Below are 22,297 nucleotides of genomic sequence, written 5' to 3'. Positions count from 1 at the left end.
TAGTGGGTAGAGGTGAATTATGGGAGTTGGAGTGAGGGCTGATAGTGGGTGCAGGTGAATTATGGGAGTTGGAGTGAGGTCTGATAGTGGGTAGAGGTGAATTATGGGAGTTGGAGTGAGGGCTGATAGTGGGTGCAGGTGAATTATGGGAGTTGGAGTGAGGTCTGATAGAGTAGGTGCAGGTGAATTATGGGAGTTAGAGTGAGGACTGATAGTGGGTAGAGGTGAATTATGGGAGTTGGAGTGAGGGCTGATAGTGGGTGCAGGTGAATTATGGGAGTTGGAGTGAGGTCTGATAGAGTAGGTGCAGGTGAATTATGGGAGTTGGAGTGAGGGCTGATAGTGGGTGCAGGTGAATTATGGGAGTTGGAGTGAGGTCTGATAGTGGGTAGAGGTGAATTATGGGAGTTGGAGTGAGGACTGATAGTGGGTAGAGGTGAATTATGGGAGTTGGAGTGAGGGCTGATAGTGGGTGCAGGTGAATTATGGGAGTTGGAGTGAGGTCTGATAGAGTAGGTGCAGGTGAATTATGGGAGTTGGAGTGAGGGCTGATAGTGGGTGCAGGTGAATTATGGGAGTTGGAGTGAGGGCTGATAGTGGGTGCAGGTGAATTATGGGAGTTGGAGTGAGGGCTGATAGTGGGTGCAGGCGAATTATGGGAGTTGGAGTGAGGGCTGATAGTGGGTGCAGGTGAATTATGGGAGTTGGAGTGAGGGCTGATAGTGGGTGCAGGTGAATTATGGGAGTTAGAGTGAGGACTAATAGTGGGTAGAGGTGAATTATGGGAGTTGGAGTGAGGACTGATAGTGGGTGCAGGTGAATTATGGGAGTTGGAGTGAGGACTGATAGTGGGTGCAGGTGAATTATGGGAGTTGGAGTGAGGGCTGATAGTGAGTGCAGGTGAATTATGGGAGTTGGAGTGAGGGCTGATAGTGGGTGCAGGTGAATTATGGGAGTTGGAGTGAGGGCTGATAGTGGGTGCAGGTGAATTATGGGAGTTGGAGTGAGGGCTGATAGTGGGTGCAGGTGAATTATGGGAGTTGGAGTGGGGGCTGATAGTGGGTGCAGGTGAATTATGGGAGTTGGGGTGAGGTCTGTTAGTGGGTGCAGGTGAATTATGGGAGTTGGGGTGAGGGCTGATAGTGGGTGCAGATGAATTATGGGAGTTAGAGTGAGGACTGATAGTGGGTGCAGGTGAATTATGGGAGTTGGAGTGAGGGCTGATAGTGGGTAGAGGTGAATTATGGGAGTTGGAGTGAGGGCTGATAGTGGGTGCAGGTGAATTATGGGAGTTGGAGTGAGGTCTGATAGAGTAGGTGCAGGTGAATTATGGGAGTTGGAGTGAGGGCTGATAGTGGGTGCAGGTGAATTATGGGAGTTGGAGTGAGGGCTGATAGTGGGTGCAGGTGAATTATGGGAGTTGGAGTGAGGGCTGATAGTGGGTGCAGGCGAATTATGGGAGTTGGAGTGAGGGCTGATAGTGGGTGCAGGTGAATTATGGGAGTTGGAGTGAGGGCTGATAGTGGGTGCAGGTGAATTATGGGAGTTAGAGTGAGGACTAATAGTGGGTAGAGGTGAATTATGGGAGTTGGAGTGAGGACTGATAGTGGGTGCAGGTGAATTATGGGAGTTGGAGTGAGGACTGATAGTGGGTGCAGGTGAATTATGGGAGTTGGAGTGAGGGCTGATAGTGGGTGCAGGTGAATTATGGGAGTTGGAGTGAGGACTGATAGTGGGTGCAGGTGAATTATGGGAGTTGGAGTGAAGACTGATAGTGGGTGCAGGTGAATTATGGGAGTTGGGGTGAGGTCTGTTAGTGGGTGCAGGTGAATTATGGGAGTTGGGGTGAGGTCTGTTAGTGGGTGCAGGTGAATTATGGGAGTTGGGGTGAGGGCTGATAGTGGGTGCAGGTGAATTATGGGAGTTGGGGTGAGGGCTGATAGTGGGTGCAGATGAATTATGGGAGTTGGAGTGAGGGCTGATAGTGGGTGCAGGTGAATTATGGTAGTTGAATTGATGTTGACATGCTGCTGTGTTTTGCTTTGTTACAGATAGGAGATGAACACAGAGGTCTACACAAGATTACAGATGCCTTATATATGGTTAAATTCAAGGTATGACTGTGGATTTCCTTACATATTTTGTTTAATAAACATATTTCTGCTGTTATATGATTATTCATTTATTTTCATTAGCTCAGTAATCAGATTTCTCAGTGTTTGTTCTTACCACAGTACATGGATACTCTTAACTATTCTATAAGTATTCTAGGGTTTCTGGCTGTGTGTATTCCCTTTCCCGTATTATTCTAGGATGTCTCGGCGTGTGTATATTCTTAACCGGAGTATTCTGGGATGTCTCGGCGTGTGTATATTCTTAACCGGAGTATTCTGGGATTTCTCAGTGTGTGTATACTCTTAACCGGAGTATTCTGGGGTTTGCATATAGTCATGTCTTCTTGGTAGGACTGTGTTTCACCAATGATATACAGAATGGATTCAATTCTGATTCACAAGGTCCCGATATTGATTGATATTGACTAATTTAGGCATATTTCTATTACATTTACAGGTTTGTTTAGATATGAAAGAGATTTTCAGAGAGTACAATATTGTATTTGTACAAGGAACACTTAACATATCATTATTTAATTACACATTTTAGATGGCAATTAAAAATGTTCATGTGTTGAATAGCTGAATTTGTACTACAGAAAATGAGACACGCCTTGTTTAACTAGTCTAATGGACTCTAGTAACATTGAGTGAGAGAAAAATAAAACTTGTTGCTAAAATTAGCTTCACTAAAACTACAGAATATTTTGAAACTGCTGGTTTAGAGCTGCCTCAATTTTAAATTTTAAAGGTTTATCTCGGGTTAAGATTAATTGATATTAAATCATTTAAATGAAGATCCACCCATATTGTCTGGTTGCAAAAAAGAAATATGATTATTAGCTGTCTATTGACTAAACTCCCATTATCTGATTGGCAAAGTTTCCACCAACATGTTGATCAGATTACTGACAATAATAAACTCGTTGTTATTGCATCTATAGTAGACTTGTAATAGTATTATTATGGCTGTACAGAATCTTCCTCTAATTTATTTTATTATTTATTTTTTGTCTTTGATTTGAAGGGAACTGTTGCAGATTTCAGAGACTTTAACCCAAAGTGCCTCCTGCCGCGTAGTTTGGGCTACTGGACGTATCCTGGCTCGTTGACCACTCCCCCGCTGTATGAAAGTGTCACGTGGATCGTCCTGGCTGAACCAATTGAAGTATCAGAGAAACAGGTGGGTTTCTGACTGAACACGCCTGCGTGACTGTGGTGAAGGTAGTTTTACTGCACGTTTCCTGAGGTATTAAAATCTATGGAAATGAATAGAGAATCCTGATCTCATTTAATCTCATTAGTGGTGATAAAACCACACATACAGCCATATGCTCTGTGTTTGTGTGTGAGGGTAATGCACAGCCTTTCTCATAGTTACGTTATTATGTTTTATGTTGCGTGTTACCCTGTCCAGAGCTAAGGTCACCAGGTTTGACCCTGTAATGTGCCTCCTTATTGGGAAATAAGGTGTGTTTTGGAACCAAACTTTATTGCCACTGAACAGCTGAATCCAGCCTAACTCATTTGTGACTGTGAAAACAGTAAGCCGTGATTTGAACTAGAAAGAATTTTTAAATCTGAATAATTACTGGCTGCATGGTTACTTCTGATACCAGGTGTAATTTGTAACTCATATTATTTTATTGATTTAAGTGAGTGTAAATGCATACTGAAAGTGCAAAATTAAATTTAACTGAACAACCGAGCGACCCATCCAGCCCCCACTCACTGACAGAAGACCACAATCCATTCTGCCAACTCCCCACTGACCAATCAACTGACTGACCCACTCATTTACCCACCCAACCTACATATTGAATGCATACTGAAAGTGCAATACTAGTATTAATATTGTGTGTGTATATAGTAACCAACCCACCCACCCACCGACTGAAACACACGAACCAATAAATCACCCTCACACCCCCCTACTGATTGAACCCCCCAACCCACCCACTTACTGAAACCCCTCCCCTTCACTGATTGACCAGCTGATTGACACACTCACCCACTGACCAAACCCCATGACCCAATGCTCCCCCACTGACCAACCAACCAACCAACACCACTCACTCACCCACTGACTAAAACTCACAACCCAGCCCCTCCCGCCCATTCTGACCAACCAACCAACCAACACCACTTACTCACCCACTGACCAAAACCCATGACCCAATGCTCCCCCACTGACCAACCAACACCACTCACTCACCCACTGACTAAAACTCACAACCCAGCCCCTCCCGCCCATTTTGACCAACCAACCAACCAACACCACTTACTCACCCACTGACCAAAACCCATGACCCAATGCTCCCCCACTGACCAACCAACCAACCAACACCACTCACTCACCCACTGACTTTTCCCCCACTGACCAACCAACCAACCAACCAACCAACCAACATCACTTCCTCACCCACTGACTAAAACCCACGACCCAATTTACCCCCACTGACCAACCAACCAACACCACTCACCCACTGAGCAAAACCCACAACCCAGCCCCTCCCGCCCATGCTGACCAGCCAACCAACCAACCAACACCACTCACTGACTGACACACTCACCTGTGACCAGAACTCATGACCCAATCCCCCACGCTGACCAACCAAACAAAACACCACCACTAACCAACTGACCTAAACATCCCCCACCCCCCTACGACCCCCACCCAAGATATTTTAAGCCCCTAATTACAATTTTAAAAATGATTTATTTGGGAATGGGAATAAAGTAAACAGAAGCGTTCTAAAGAATGAGCTAGAACAGTAAAGAATGTGACACAGTCTGGTGACCAAAGGTCTGTTCCAGATTCCTTCTGGATGCTCCGCCCACAGCCAGCTCTTCTAAGCAAATCTAAGGGAGACTACATTTCAATAAAGAAATATGATAATTGACAGAACATATCGATAATGATACAGTGGATGTGTTCAATTCCATCATCAGCTCACCTGATTTACCTCTGATTTACCAAACCAACTGCTGATATAATAATAAATACTAATAATTATTTTCATGAGGATAGATTTGGAGATGTTTTACTGACCACCTTTTGTATGAATGTTATTTGTATTTATTGTTATATTGGTATTACAATTTAAAGTTCTTCTGCCCAGACGAGGAGTTATTTCCCTTTTAAATTTAAACACAGGGTATTAAAACTTTGGTACAGTGCTGTGAATCAGTAAAACCTTTTTTTCAATCTGTCGCAATCACACCATGCTGCTGTTTCAGTTCTGTATTTGACACTCACTGATTGGTCCTTTTTTGTTTGTTTCTTTTCTATGGTAAACGCCCCCTTCCACAGTGAATGACGAAATCCATTAGATCATGTTTCAGTGGAAATCGTACAGCTCATTGTTTGGTTATTGAATTATAGTGGAAAATAACAAACTGGTTTTGGTCTTCTGCTGCAGTCTGTTTTGGTGTTTCTTGTTAGGCCCCTTCTTCTAGACGATCACTTAACTGTTCCTGAAAGTATCAAAGCTGTGATCTTTTCTGACCTCATCTACAGCTTTGTTAATGTGGGAACACACGTCTTTGTTTATATTTTACTAGTTCATGGAAATTTCCAGTATCTTGTGACTATCTTATGGCCTTTCAGGGAAGAGGAGAATGTATAACAGGAGCAAATTTACACATAGGACACTTATTCTTTAATAGAAAAGTATCCTATGTGTAAATTTGTATGGTATGGTGATTAAACTCCTTAATCACGGCAACTTTTAGACTCTTTTGCCCTTTTTCTGCACTAAAACTGCGCACCCTCTCCGCTTTTAGACTCGTTTGCCCGTTTTTCTGCACTACAACTGAGCACCCTCTCCGCTTTTGGACTCTTTGGCCCGTTTCTGACACCTAGCATTCAAACTTTGAATCTCACATTATAAAAACCTGCTTAACAGCAGGCCAACGTTCATAATATTTCTAAAATGCCGCTCGAAAAAAGGAAACGTGCCGCAAATGGCCTGCGGGCCATAGTTTGGACACCCCTGATGTACACTATTCTACCATAAGCTTCCGCTCGTCTGCCTTCGCATTCAAATGAACTTGAATGATGTCCCGTTCTTAATCCATAGATTTTAATATGATGTCTACCCACCCTTCAACTCTTTTGGAAAGGCTTTCTACAAGGTTTAGGAGTGTGTTTATGATAATTGTTGACCATTTTCCCCAAAAAACACATTTGTGAGGTCAGACAGTCTTTGCACTAATTCATACCTGGAACCTAAGGGCTGAGCACAAGAACAATCCTGAAAACTAAACCCCACACCATAATCATAACCCAGACCCTGCTCTGTTTACGGGTATTTTCGCACCTGTAGTTGTTTTCTGTGGTCTGAATCAGTTGATTAGTTGGTTTACTTGGAACGTTTCCCTCCAAGGTTTGGTCTGGTTTCACACAGGCATAAACCTAAACGCACTAAAATATGCACCAATAAACGATGGGTCCTCTGATTGGTTAGAGCTTTTATGTTTTTATGGTTTTGGATACAATCCGGGTTAGCACCCGAACATCCGTTTCAGACAGCTTCCTCTTACAGCGTCCACAGTTAATCCTGTTGGATGTGGTTGTTCCTGCTTGGTGGTATGCTGACATTACCCTGACTACCGTGCTCTTGATGCATTACAAAGACTTGCTGTCTTGGTCACAGATGCGCCAGCAAGACGTGCACCAACAATTTGTCCTCTTTTGAACTCTGGTTTGTCACCCATTGTGTGCATTAAACAAAACTGTGCTCTTACCCTGCATGCGAAATCCATTAGATCATGTTTCAGTGGAAATCGTACAGCTCATTGTTTGGTTATTGAATTATAGTGGAAAATAACAAACTGGTTTTGGTCTTCTGCTGCAGTCTGTTTTGGTGTTTCTTGTTAGGCCCCTTCTTCTAGACGATCACTTAACTGTTCCTGAAAGTATCAAAGCTGTGATCTTTTCTGACCTCATCTACAGCTTTGTTAATGTGGGAACACACGTCTTTGTTTATATTTTACTAGTTCATGGAAATTTCCAGTATCTTGTGACTATCTTATGGCCTTTCAGGGAAGAGGAGAATGTATAACAGGAGCAAATTTACACATAGGACACTTATTCTTTAATAGAAAAGTATGGTACACATTGAACCACTGGTACCACTGAAAAACTGGTGTCCAAACGTTTTTTGTTGGGGGCCACAAGGAGAAATATATTTGAAGTCACGGGCCACAGACTCTGTAATAAAACAAATAATGAAATATACCACTTTAAATAATACATTTTCCTGATTATTTCATTTACACACACATTTTAGTTGACTTACTTGACAGTGTTGTGTAAACTAAGATTTTTCAAATTGTTGTTTCTTTTTATGATATCTTTTAATATTAAACTCCTTAATCACGGCAACTTTTAGACTCTTTTGCCCTTTTTCTGCACTAAAACTGCGCACCCTCTCCGCTTTTAGACTCGTTTGCCCGTTTTTCTGTGCTACAACTGAGCACTACCTCCGCTTTTAGACTCTTTGGCCCGTTTTTCTGTGCTACAACTGAGCACTACCTCCGCTTTTAGACTCTTTGCCCCGTTTTTCTGCGCTACAACTGCGCACTCCCTCCGCTTTTAGACTCTTTGGCCGTTTTTCTGCGCTAGAACTGCGCATCCTCTCCCCTTTTAGACTCTTTGGCCCGTTTTTCTGCGCTACAACTGAGCACTCTCTCCGCTTTTAGACTCTTTGGCCCGTTTTTCTGCACTAGAACTGCGCACCCTCTCCCCTTTTAGACTCTTTGGCCCTTTTTCTGCGCTACAACTGCGCACCCTCTCCGCTTTTGGACTCTTTGGCCCGTTTCTGACACCTAGCATTCAAACTTTGAATCTCACATTATAAAAACCTGCTTAACAGCAGGCCAACGTTCATAATATTTCTAAAATGCCGCTCGAAAAAAGGAAACGGGCCGCAAATGGCCTGCGGGCCATAGTTTGGACACCCCTGATGTACACTATTCTACCATAAGCTTCCGCTCGTCTGCCTTCGCATTCAAATGAACTTGAATGATGTCCCGTTCTTAATCCATAGATTTTAATATGATGTCTACCCACCCTTCAACTCTTTTGGAAAGGCTTTCTACAAGGTTTAGGAGTGTTTATGATAATTGTTGACCATTTTCCCCAAAAAACACATTTGTGAGGTCAGACAGTCTTTGCACTAATTCATACCTGGAACCTAAGGGCTGAGCACAAGAACAATCCTGAAATCTAAACCCCACACCATAATCATAACCCAGACCCTGCTCTGTTTACGGGTATTTTCGCACCTGTAGTTGTTTTCTGTGGTCTGAATCAGTTGATTAGTTGGTTTACTTGGAACGTTTCCCTCCAAGGTTTGGTCTGGTTTCACACAGGCATAAACCTAAACGCACTAAAATATGCACCAATAAACGATGGGTCCTCTGATTGGTTAGAGCTTTTATGTTTTTATGGTTTTGGATACAATCCGGGTTAGCACCCGAACATCCGTTTCAGACAGCTTCCTCTTACAGCGTCCACAGTTAATCCTGTTGGATGTGGTTGTTCCTGCTTGGTGGTATGCTGACATTACCCTGACTACCGTGCTCTTGATGCATTACAAAGACTTGCTGTCTTGGTCACAGATGCGCCAGCAAGACGTGCACCAACAATTTGTCCTCTTTTGAACTCTGGTTTGTCACCCATTGTGTGCATTAAACAAAACTGTGCTCTTACCCTGCATGCGAAATCCATTAGATCATGTTTCAGTGGAAATCGTACAGCTCATTGTTTGGTTATTGAATTATAGTGGAAAATAACAAACTGGTTTTGGTCTTCTGCTGCAGTCTGTTTTGGTGTTTCTTGTTAGGCCCCTTCTTCTAGACGATCACTTAACTGTTCCTGAAAGTATCAAAGCTGTGATCTTTTCTGACCTCATCTACAGCTTTGTTAATGTGGGAACACACGTCTTTGTTTATATTTTACTAGTTCATGGAAATTTCCAGTATCTTGTGACTATCTTATGGCCTTTCAGGGAAGAGGAGAATGTATAACAGGAGCAAATTTACACATAGGACACTTATTCTTTAATAGAAAAGTATGGTACACATTGAACCACTGGTACCACTGAAAAACTGGTGTCCAAACGTTTTTTGTTGGGGGCCACAAGGAGAAATATATTTGAAGTCACGGGCCACAGACTCTGTAATAAAACAAATAATGAAATATACCACTTTAAATAATACATTTTCCTGATTATTTCATTTACACACACATTTTAGTTGACTTACTTGACAGTGTTGTGTAAACTAAGATTTTTCAAATTGTTGTTTCTTTTTATGATATCTTTTAATATTAAACTCCTTAATCACGGCAACTTTTAGACTCTTTTGCCCTTTTTCTGCACTAAAACTGCGCACCCTCTCCGCTTTTAGACTCGTTTGCCCGTTTTTCTGTGCTACAACTGAGCACTACCTCCGCTTTTAGACTCTTTGCCCCGTTTTTCTGCGCTACAACTGCGCACTCCCTCCGCTTTTAGACTCTTTGGCCGTTTTTCTGCGCTAGAACTGCGCACCCTCTCCCCTTTTAGACTCTTTGGCCCGTTTTTCTGCACTACAACTGAGCACTCTCTCCGCTTTTAGACTCTTTGGCCCGTTTTTCTGCACTAGAACTGCGCACCCTCTCCCCTTTTAGACTCTTTGGCCCGTTTTTCTGTGCTACAACTGAGCACTACCTCCGCTTTTAGACTCTTTGCCCCGTTTTTCTGCGCTACAACTGCGCACTCCCTCCGCTTTTAGACTCTTTGGCCGTTTTTCTGCGCTAGAACTGCGCATCCTCTCCCCTTTTAGACTCTTTGGCCCGTTTTTCTGCACTACAACTGAGCACTCTCTCCGCTTTTAGACTCTTTGGCCCGTTTTTCTGCACTACAACTGAGCACTCTCTCCGCTTTTAGACTCTTTGGCCCATTTTTCTGCACTAGAACTGCGCGCCCTCTCCCCTTTTAGACTCTTTGGCCCGTTTTTCTGTGCTACAACTGAGCACTACCTCCGCTTTTAGACTCTTTGCCCCGTTTTTCTGCGCTACAACTGCGCACTCCCTCCGCTTTTAGACTCTTTGGCCGTTTTTCTGCGCTAGAACTGCGCATCCTCTCCCCTTTTAGACTCTTTGGCCCGTTTTTCTGCGCTACAACTGAGCACTCTCTCCGCTTTTAGACTCTTTGGCCCGTTTTTCTGCACTACAACTGAGCAGTCTCTCCGCTTTTAGACTCTTTGGCCCGTTTTTCTGCACTAGAACTGCGCACCCTCTCCCCTTTTAGACTCTTTGGCCCGTTTTCTGCGCTACAACTGCGCACCCTCTCCGCTTTTGGACTCTTTGGCCCGTTTCTGACACCTAGCATTCAAACTTTGAATCTCACATTATAAAAACCTGCTTAACAGCAGGCCAATGTTCATAATATTTCTAAAATGCCGCTCGAAAAAAGGAAACGGGCCGCAAATGGCCTGCGGGCCATAGTTTGGACACCCCTGATGTACACTATTCTACCATAAGCTTCCGCTCGTCTGCCTTCGCATTCAAATGAACTTGAATGATGTCCCGTTCTTAATCCATAGATTTTAATATGATGTCTACCCACCCTTCAACTCTTCTGGAAAGGCTTTCTACAAGGTTTAGGAGTGTGTTTATGATAATTGTTGACCATTTTCCCCAAAAAACACATTTGTGAGGTCAGACAGTCTTTGCACTAATTCATACCTGGAACTTAAGGGCTGAGCTCAAGAACAATCCTGAAAACTAAACCCCACACCATAATCATAACCCAGACCCTGCTCTGTTTACGGGTATTTTCGCACCTGTAGTTGTTTTCTGTGGTCTGAATCAGTTGATTAGTTGGTTTACTTGGAACGTTTCCCTCCAAGGTTTGGTCTGGTTTCACACAGGCATAAACCTAAACGCACTAAAATATGCACCAATAAACGATGGGTCCTCTGATTGGTTAGAGCTTTTATGGTTTTATGGTTTTGGATACAATCCGGGTTAGCACCCGAACATCCGTTTCAGACAGCTTCCTCTTACAGCGTCCACAGTTAATCCTGTTGGATGTGGTTGTTCCTGCTTGGTGGTATGCTGACATTACCCTGACTACCGTGCTCTTGATGCATTACAAAGACTTGCTGTCTTGGTCACAGATGCGCCAGCAAGACGTGCACCAACAATTTGTCCTCTTTTGAACTCTGGTTTGTCACCCATTGTGTGCATTAAACAAAACTGTGCTCTTACCCTGCTAATTGAACCTTCACACTCTGCTCTTACTGGTGCAATGTGTAATTAATAAAGATTGGCCACCAGGCTGCTCCAATTTAGCCACGAAACCTCCTATACTAAAATCTTTACCTCCCACCCTAATCTCATTTGGTTATCAGTTGGGTCACCCATACAGGCCCAACATGGACATCTGAGTTGCCTGGGCACTTCTTTTGACCCAAACAAAATATTGACTGCCCTGCACCTGCTTATGAGCGTCCCATCTGTATGTTACATGTGCTTTCTGTATATACGCCCCTTGAGCGCGTGTATAGCATAATCCCGGTCCCCTGGGCCCAGTGTGTCCAAACTGTCTCCCAAATCCTTGATCTTATGCAGATTAGCATGATGGATGAGTACAGGCTTTTCTCTCATACTCTGAAACCAGTGGAGATTCCCTGCAACCAGTAAAGACCTATGTTATGTAAGAGTATTAGGAGTGGTATGTTGTTTTGCAGGCGCTCTATAGCTGTAACTGTAGAACGGTGGTATAATGGGACCTCCCTACAGTTTATCCAAACAAGGCCAACAAATGGTTTTCAATTCTGTTATTCTTATATAACTTCAGACTAGGCACAGCCTGAACACTTTTCACGGGACACAGACTCTGTAATAAAACAAATGAAATATACCACTTTAAATAATACATTATTTAAATAATACATTATTATATTTTCATTTACACTCCATTTTACTTGACTTACTATTTACTAATTAATATTAAACTCCTTAATTACGGCAACTTTTAGACTCTTTTGTCCTTTTTCTGGTCTACAACTGAACAGTCTCACCCCTTTTAGTTTCTTTGGCCTGTTGTTTTGCGCTACAATTGCACACTCTCGCCGCTTTTAGACTCTTTGGCTCGTTTTCTGCGCTACAACTGAACACTCTCTCCGCTTTTATACTCTTTGGCCTGTTTTTCTGCGCTACAACTGAACACTCTCTCTGCTTTTAGACTCTTTGGCCCGTTTCTGACACCTAGCGTTCAAATTTTGAATCTCACATTATAAAAACCTGCTTAACAGCGGGCCAACTTTCATTCTATTTCTAAAATGTCCGTAGTTTGGACACCCCTGTCTTAGGTGTAAAGATTTGTTCAGGCAGTGTTGTGTTTAAGCCTCGCCCACTTCAGATACCTCTGGTGTGATTGGATAAAAAGTCTTTTTCTTTTTTTTTAATATATTATAAAAAATATCTATATATATTCATTTGCTTTGGGTATTGTAAAATATTACAGCATATTCCATCGCTACCCTTATATTGTGATATTGTTTTTATAACCAGGTCCACAAGGGTTATCCTGTCTCAGAAAAAGTATGATAAACAATTAAATTAAAGGGCAAATTATTATGTTTTTATTATTGAAATATTATTTTCATTATTATTATTCATTATCTATCTGTTATTTGTGTGTAATGTGCGGGTCGACCCGATGGGGGACGGGTTCTTCTGACTGAGTCTTGGTTTTTGTTTGCCACTGTTTCACCACAATAATTGGCATCTTTGTGGTGCTTGATTATATGCGGCATGGGGCTGGGCCACTGTTTTCTCTGTAAAGCTGCTTTGTGACAACTTTTGTTGTAAAAACAATATTAAAAACTATATAAATATTGAATTGAATTGAATTATTAGATGTAGTTTTTTTTTCGTGCTTGTCAGATGACTTATTGTGACTTAATTTCAAGATGGCAGCACTCAGAGAACTAGCTGCGAAGGTACTGCGTGTATAACCCGTTTTTTTTTTTATGAACTACCTATCGTTTTAAATATCATGCCCTCAGAATTTTACCAATGAAGTGTGGAGCTACTCTGAGCTTGTTAATGGTGTACAAATAGCCCCTATCTAACACTGTAAGCCTGTTGGAAGCACTGGTTTGTACTTGTTATCATGTTTCACTACATCACAATTAATTTCACATGGATTTCTCCTTTTGAGTCCCATTTATGTTCATCATTAAGTATGGATACAGACAAAAGCAGAGGCTTTTGTAGTTTGTACACTCTTTTTTCAGTTTACTGGAAATTGTGAGGGCAATGAAGCCAATTCTTTAATAGGGACAAGACCAGTGTCATATGCATAAATATGTGTAACTGCCTTCAGAGTTGGCCTGGGCAGCTATTTAAAAATGAATCAAATCAACATTTTAGGAACCTATAACCAACCCCAAATGTATTCTTGCTAATTTTTGTATTCTATTTGTTTTGTTTTTTGTTTGTTTTATTGGTACTTTTCCCACTGTGTTAATGTACTGTAGTCTCATAACTCCACTTCTCCAATCTTCAAAATCAAAGCAACATAAAGGAGAATTCAAACACCAAGCCAACTGAGTAATTTGTACTCCAGAACCAAAATATTTTAAAAAATATTAATCATGGTAAAATCTTACATTTATTGTGATCATACCTGTCAAGTCTCCCGTTTTGGCCGGGAAACTACCGTATTTTACTCCTCTTTCCCACCATCCTCCTGTATTAGTATTTTCCCGTAAATTTCCCGTATTATACTAAAATTTAAAAAACGTTATTATTGAAGAGACCGGGCACTGACCGCTCTGTGTCTCCTAACCAATCGTGGTGCCTGTTCAAGGAGAAAGTCCCGCCTTTCAGGAGAAACAGCCAATCAGCTTGCTGGTTTTGCGGAGCGCAAAGGAGGATCTGTCAGTGTGGGGAAGACCCCCCGCCCCCTGCTGTGAGTTCAGGCAGCTAGTCGGAGCAGCTGATGTTAAAACATATACAGAGATTTTTCTAAAAGAAAGGTAACGGAGCTAATCATGTAAACTGTGATGAGATTTTTCTGATAGCTGCTTAAAAATACTCGTCTCCGAATCAAAACACACAGATTAAACCTTTTAAAATAAAAAAATTACAGCTTGTGACTCTAACTAGAAATGATTTTTTTTTATTTATTATTTTTTTTATTTCACCAGGCTAATGTGGAGAGGACCGAAATTAACTGAACTGATCAGGGGTGGAGTGATCAAAAGAAAGAAGCATTAATTAAAAATTATTAATTGTGTAGACCCCTTAGGACTAATTTTTACTGATGGAATATATCTGGTCCATGTCCTTTTAGCAAAAGCTCATGATACTATTTTTAGGTCACCAACAGTCATTTTGCAGAATTTGTGCACCCTTTGTTTAATTTTAAATCCATTAAATAAATAAAAAATATATCATATAAAAGAGAGCATTTATGCCAAAAAAGACATGAGATCTTAACTTTTTTTTTTTTTTTAATATCTAGAAAAGGATTTTTTATTTGGCTGTATTAAAAGAATGATATATGAAAATTTTAGATGTCTTGTAAACATGTCTTAAAATGTAAGGGATACTGAACCTTCGTTGGGCTGGTGGGACGGCTTAAAGCGGGTGGAGGAAAATGTCCCTTATATTTAAATCTAAAACTTGACAGGTATGATTGTGATATTGGTTTGAGATCATATCGCCCAGTGATAAAGAAGGAAAAGATGGAATTGAGACATTGCCTTACTAATGCTAATCTTATTTTTTTTTTTGTCTTTTTCGTCTTTTAAATGTCTACAGATGGGAAAGTTCAGGACGTTGCTCTTCAGCGGCGAAGAGGAGGAAGTGCGGAAACGGATGGAGAACAACTTCCGTCCTCCACAGCCTCTGAACGGCAGGGTGGTCCGCTCCAACTTTCAGTAGCTTCTCCGTCACCAACTCTGAGTCCATTCAGGCTTCAGAAATTGTTCTAGAATCAACATTAAGCTCTTCACTTGAGAAGACTCCGTCAAAAGAAGAAGAATCCAGACCTGGTCTCCATAAGCCAGCACTGTGACTGCATTTATGAAGGGTAGCTGCTGTACGCATGCAGAGGTATAAGACCTATCGACTGTAGCAGTTTTTTGAGATTGTTATCTGCACTGGTGGTGTTTTTTGTTTCTTGATTTTATGGAAAGTTTGTGACTCACAGGGTCTCGAATGTTTAGCATGCTTTGTTTTGTTTAGTGTGGCCGACTAACCTCTCCGCGATGATCCTCTCTGAGTGCTAAAGGGCATTGAGTAATGACCCCACAGCTTTGTGTGATTTGCCTTTGACACTGAGCCGTTCCATAGATTCCTGCTAATCCGTCTTGATCAGGCTTGCTGAGAGGGATCCACCCTGAGGTGCTTCAAAACTCTCAAACCTGACTGTGTGGATGGATTAGCCAGCCACTGATTCGCTTCATTCAGGAACTTTAGCAGCAGTTTGAGCTCAGCTGGGTTTTTTTGGCTGTGGACTCAAGATTTACTGTACATTTAAGCTGGAGAAAGGTCACTCTGTCTCACACATAAGGGCTGTGTCTGAAATGTAACATATGCTGTCTATTGAGACAGGGTTCTGAGACAGGAATGCACCCAGTCAAAAGAAGTTTAGTAATCTGGCTTTTTGTTTTATTTAACACAATGACAACATAGCTATACACTCACATATTCAACCTATAACTGTTTAAATGTCAAACAACAGAAAAATAAAAAAGCACATGCTAATGGCTAAAAAGTTGCATATAGTTTGAGTGATTGAGTGTTTATATCTAACAATGTCTATACTTTTGAGTGAAAATGCTAATGGCCAACAGACAACATAGCTAAAAACACTAAAACTGTTTAAATGTCAAACAACATAAAATAAAATATCACACATGGTTGACATTTCTAATGGCTAATAATGCTTCTGGACCCTTATATGTAGCAATGTCTATACTTTGCGTAAAAATGCTAATGGTTAACAACAAAGTTAAATGCTCATATCTAGCAGTGTCTATATTTTAAGTGAAAATGCTAATGGATGATGACAACATAGTTAAAAGCTCATATATAGCAGTGGCTGTACCGTGCATGAAAATGCTAATGGCTAATGACAATATAGCTAAAAGCTCATATTTAAAAGAATCTGCCTATAGTTTGAGTGAAAATGCTAATGGCTAACAACACTGCTAGACCCTTATATCCAACAATGTCTTTACTTTTGAGTGAAAATGCTAATAGCTAACGGCAAGACAAATAAAGGCTCATATCTAGCAGTGTCTAGTTTGAGTGAAAATGCTAATGGCCAACAGACAACATAGCTAAAATCACTTAAACTGTTTGAATGTCAAAAAACATAAATAAAATATCACACAGTGTATATACTTTGGTTAAAATTTCTAATGGCTAATAATACTTCTAGGCCGTTATATCTAATAATGTCTATACTTTGAGTAAAAACGCTAATGGCTAACAACAAAGCTAAATATTTAGCAGTATCTATAGTTTGAGTTAAAATGCTAATGGATAACAACAACACAGCTAAATGCTCATATATAGCAGTATCTGACTTTACCTTGGGCAAAAATGCTAATGGCTAATGACAACAAAGCTAAACGCTTATAGCTAGCAGTGCATGTACCTTGCGTGATATTGCTAATGGATAACAACAACACAGCTAGACACTAATAGTTAACAGGATCTGGCTATACATTGGATGAAAATACTAATAACTAATGACAATATAGCTAAAAGCACATATCTAACAGAATCTGCCTATAGTTTGAGTGAAAATGCTAATGGCTAACAACACTGCTAGACCCTTTTATCTAACAATATCTATACTATCTATAGTGAAAATGCTAATAGCTAACGGCAAGACAAATAAAGGCTCATATCTAAATGCTAATGGACAACAGACAACATAGCTAAAATCACTAAAACTGTTTAAATGTCAAACAACATAAAATAAAATATCACAGTGTATATACCTTGGTAGAAATTTCTAATGGCTTATAACGCTTCTAGGCCGTTATATCTAATAATGTCTATACTTTGAGTAAAAACGCTAATGGCTAACAACAAAGCTAAATATTAGCAGTGTCTATAGTTTGAGTTAAAAAGCTAATAGATAACAACTACACAGCTAAATGCTCATATCTATCAGTATCCTACTTTACCTTGGGCGAAAATGCTAATGGCTAATGACAACAAAGCTAAATGCACATAGCTAGCAGTGTCTGTACCTTGCGTGATAATGCTAATGTATAACAACAGCACAGCTAGACACAAATATTTAACAGGATCTGGCTATACGTTGGATGAAAATGCTAACAACTAATGACAATATAGCTAAAAGCTCATATCTAACAGAATCTGCCTATAATTTGAGTGAAAATGGTAATGGCTAACGACAACACAGCTAAACCCTTATAGCTAGCAGTGGCTGTGCTAATGGATAACAACAACACAGCTAGACACTAATATCTAACGGGATCTGTCTATATCTTGGACAAAACTCCTAATGGATAACAGCACAAAGCTAAATGCTTATATCTAGCAGTGTCTGTACATTGGGCAAAACACTAATGGCTAAGGACAACACAGCTAAACTCTCATATCTAGTAGTGGCTATAGTTTGAGTGAAAATGCTAATGGATAACTACACAGGATCTTTCTATACATTGGGCAAAACGCTAATGGCTAACGACAACACAGCTAAACTCTCATATCTAGTAGTGGTTATAGTTTGAGTGAAAATGCTAATGTTTAACAACAACACAGCTCAACGCTCATAGCTAGCAGTGGCTGTACCTTGGGCGAAAATGCTAATATCTAGCAGTGTCTGTACCTTGTGTAATAATGCTAATGGATAACTACAACACAGCTAAACACTCATATCCAGCAGTGTCTGACTATACCTTGGGGAAAATGCTAATTAAAAAACAAACAAACAAACAAATTGAAACAGATAAACACTCACATCCTGCAGTAAACTGTCAATATCTTTGCAATACCAGGAACATATGCTTCCCTTTTGATTGGGATACAGAGACCTTCATCACTACACTGCCTTTTAAGCGAGAGTGTGGAAAGAAAGGCATAAAGTCAGCATTTATTCATTTCAGACAAAGCCAAAGCCTTTATTTAAACTCAACATGGTGCCGTTCATACTGCTCCTTTGTAGAAACACGGTTCTTTGAAATACAGACCTGTTAATTAATGAGGCACCAGTCCCATATCGTAAATCTACAGAAGCATGTACAGCACAATGCACTGGAATGCCTCCCCCAGCAGATGAGTTAATTGAGTTAGTGTCAGTCGTGATTTGAAGCTATGTTGGTGCAGTTGTTCCTTACAGTGCACCAGTGCTGTTACTGTTCTGTTCTGTTTGGGGTAGGTACAACATTACGCCTGTCACAAAGAAACTAAACATATTTGGACAATATATTCTCCCAGAAATTGAGAATGATATTATTGTAAATGAATTACACCTTGCACCTTTTTTGCAATTATATTAATTTAAAGATCAATAGAATTGTATTATTTAAAAAAAATTCAGATGCAAGGCTCTGCGTGGTCCAGCGGGCTAAGCGCTGTCACTATGATCAGGAGATCATCATTTCAAATCCCGTTCATGCAGCTTGCCATCAGCTGCCGGAGCCCTGAGAGAGCTCAATTGGCCTTGCTCTCTCTGGGTGGGTACAGTAGATGGCACTTTTTCCCCTTAACACTCCTAGGATGATGTCGATCAGCACGAGGCCTCTGTGAGCTGATGTATTGGAACAGAGTCGCTGCGCATTCCTCCGAGTGCACTGTGATGCTACTCTGCAATGCAAACTCATCAGCAGCAGTTAGAAAAGAGGTGGAGTCTGACTTCAGTGTTAGTCTTCACCCTACTGGTGTGTTAGGGCATCACTAGTAATAGGGGGAGTCCTTATGAGTGCTTTGGGTAATTGGCTGTGTAAACAGGGAAGAAAATAGGGGGGGAAAAAATCTGATGTTTGAATTGGAATATACAAAATGTCTAAATACCATGAATAAAAGATATAAAAAACATTTTTTTTAACAAAGTCAACACAGAATAAGAAAACACAATATATTAATAATATAATTAAGTATAATATTAGTAATATTAAGTTGAGTTCAGACAAAAAATTTAATTAACGTTTTTTTGTTTTGTCTAGGCCTACTACAATAATTAATTCATCAAATTATTATACAATACATTACCTCAGTCATTTTTGATGACCTCTGTATTGTTATTCATTATGTATTTTATTAACCAAAAGAAATGAGTAAATGAGCTGATATGTCGACTGTTTAAAACAGTGGTTTTATTCATTGTAGGACATTTAAACATTTTTACATTCTAATTCCAGTTTCTAAATATTTTTAATAATTAGAAGTGCTCTTGCTTTTTATGTGTTTTAATGCAAAATGGTCTTAACATAAGAATAATTTTATTTATGGCCATTATTTCTGGGACAACATATTTCCCAAACAAAAACAGTTATAGTGACGGGCTTATTCGTGTCCATATATTGTACAGAGAGTCAGTTTTTGTGATCAGCCTATACAGGATGGAGTTAAATGGTCTCCCTTCTACCAGCAGAGCTACTACTGGATTCTCAGGCATTATTAGCAGTGAGTTATGGAAGCTTGTAGGGTAATGTTTGTGTTTATATATAGCTTCTGGGCTAGATCCAAGTAACCCAGGAAAGCTGGCAGGGGCGCCAGGCGGCACTCTGAATTATGTCATATACTGTATACAGTACTGTGCACAAGTCTGAGGCGGCCACAGACATTGTTTACAGCCGTTTATCATCAGTAGCTTTTGTTTTGCATGGTTATATTTATATACAGCTCTGGAAAATTGAAGAGATCACTTCAGTTTCTGAATCAGTTTCTCTGATTTTGCTATTTATATGTTTATGTTTGAGTAAAATGAACATTGTTGTTTTATTCTATAAACTACAGACAACATTTCTCCCAAATTCCAAATAAAAATATTGTAATTCAGAGCATTTATTTGCAGAAAAGGAGAAATGGCTGAAATAACAAAAAAGATGCAGAGCTTTCAGACCTCAAATAATGCAAAGGAAACAAGTTCATATTCATAAAGTTTTAAGAGTTAAATCTTTTGGTAAATTTTTGGTGGAATAACCCTGGTTTTTAATTAAAATTTTCATGCAACTTGGCATGTTCTCCTCCACCAGTCTTACACACTGCTTTTGGATAACTTTATGCCTTTACTCCTGGTGCAAAAAATCAAGCAGTTCAGTTTGGTGGTTTGATGGTTTGTGATCATCCATCTTCCTCTTGATTATATTCCAGAGGTTTTTAATTTGGTAAAGTCAAAGAAACTCACCATTTTTAAGTGCTCTCTTATTAATTTCCAGAGCTGTATATTATATATATATAATAATGCCAGGCCACATAAAAGGTTTAATACTGCAAGTGTAAATGCAACAAATTTGAACCACTCAAATAAACCACTTCAGTGCCAAATATTATCATTTAATATGTATAATAATATTCAACAATCAAAACTCGTCCCAGTACAACCAATACTCCAGTAATACTGTCCCCACAATGAGACGATTTGCATATTCCATCCACAAAGGAAGTCATATTTATTTATTTTTTTTGCCTCGTTTCATACTATACTGTATGGACAAAAGTATTGGGACATCTATTCATTCATTATTAAAGGTACTTCTGAAATTAAGGGTGTTAAAAGAGATTAGGCAAGCTATATGTGTATGTGTGTGCACATCTGTGTTAGCAATGGATGAATGCATTTATTAGGGGTGTCCACAAACATTTGGACATGAAGTGTACTGTGATACTTTTTAACATTAGAATAAATACAAACTGCCATTAATGGTTAAATAAAAAAAAAAAATCTTGGTTAATTTATTGTTTTTCTGGTTAAAATGTCAGTTTTTTTTTTAACTCCAGACACTGTATGTATTAGTTATTATATTTACTGTAATGAAGCACTGATTGGTTAAGCTGGGTGTTGTTAGATGGGAATTTTGATTATTAGGCTTTCTCTGGGAGAGCTGTAGAATTGATTTTACACTCTCACACTTTCTCTCAATGTATGTTATTTTTGCGTTTGTATTTATTCTATTGTTAACTTTTTATTTTTTCAGATGTCTAAGGCTTGTGCACAGTATTGTACAGTACAGTACATTGAGTTTACTCACATCAGTTTAATCAGATTCACGAGGGTTCATTACATCTATTTTCTATATTACAGATGGATTTGCAGCTCAGTCAGTGTGTGATCCGACTCAGAATGAAAAGGCAAGCTAATAAAAGTTTTGAAATAATGAATGCATCTGTGCATGAAATGAACTATTTATTGTGGTTTTATTTTTTTTATTAAGCTGTAAGAAGGATATTCACTATTATAATGTTAATTCGAATAAAGTTATTATATCAGAACTACATTGTGAATTCTGTGCATTATAAGTTATTTAATTCCATTAGTTGATTAGAAGGTGTTTTAATGGTATTAGTCATGTATTTATTATTGATGTGGTCATCTAAGCTGGGCAGCTGATGCTCCAGTCTGGATTGCATTAACCCATGTTTCTAAAATGTTAAGTAAATATGTCTATCTCTAGGGCAGGGGTGTCCAAACTTTTTTTTGTTGGGGGCCAGAAGGAGAAATATATTTGAAGTCACGGGCCACAGACTCTGTAATAAAACAAATAATGAAATATACCACTTTAAATAATATATTTTCCTGATTACTTTCATTTACACACCATTTTACTTGACTTACTATCTTTATCTTTGACAGTGTTGTGTAAACTAAGATTTTTCAAATTGATGTTTCATTTCATGATGTCTCTTAATATTAAACTCCTTAATTACGGCAACTTTTAGACTCTTTGGCCTGTTTTTCTGCGCTAGAAATGCGCACTCTCTCCGCTTTTAGACTCTTTGGCCTGTTTTTCTGCGCTATAACTGAGCACTCTCTCCGCTTTTAGACTCTTTGGTCGTTTCTGACACCTGTTCAAACTTTGAATCTCACATTATAAAAACCTGCTTAACAGCGGGCCAACTTTCATTCTATTTCTAAAATACCTCGCGGGTCGCTCCAAAAAAGGAAACGGGCCGCAAATAGCCCGCGGGC

The 22,297-nt window shown here is 39.7% G+C and overlaps 1 protein-coding gene across 2 annotated transcripts in view; it reads left to right on the top strand.

The window, feature by feature from the left end:
• ca7 (carbonic anhydrase VII) overlaps positions 1–21,600 on the top strand; it is a 34,717-nt gene extending 13,117 nt beyond the window's left edge. The window contains exons 5-8 of one of the 2 annotated variants that reach the window (XR_002649347.2): positions 2,052–2,114; positions 3,142–3,297; positions 14,941–15,234; positions 21,413–21,600. Coding sequence is in view for 1 of the 2 variants with exons in the window: in XM_022665168.2 (XP_022520889.2) it covers positions 2,052–2,114; positions 3,142–3,297; positions 14,941–15,063 (342 nt within the window). In the remaining variant the exon portion in view is untranslated. Of the gene's footprint in view, positions 1–2,051; positions 2,115–3,141; positions 3,298–14,940 lie in introns of both variants that reach the window. The other variant, XM_022665168.2, reaches the window with a different exon arrangement.
• The last annotated feature ends 697 nt before the right edge of the window (positions 21,601–22,297 follow it).

Source organism: Astyanax mexicanus, chromosome 23 (assembly GCF_023375975.1).
Source record: "Astyanax mexicanus isolate ESR-SI-001 chromosome 23, AstMex3_surface, whole genome shotgun sequence".
NCBI lineage: Eukaryota > Metazoa > Chordata > Actinopteri > Characiformes > Acestrorhamphidae > Astyanax > Astyanax mexicanus.
This window is presented reverse-complemented; position numbering and strand designations above follow the sequence as displayed.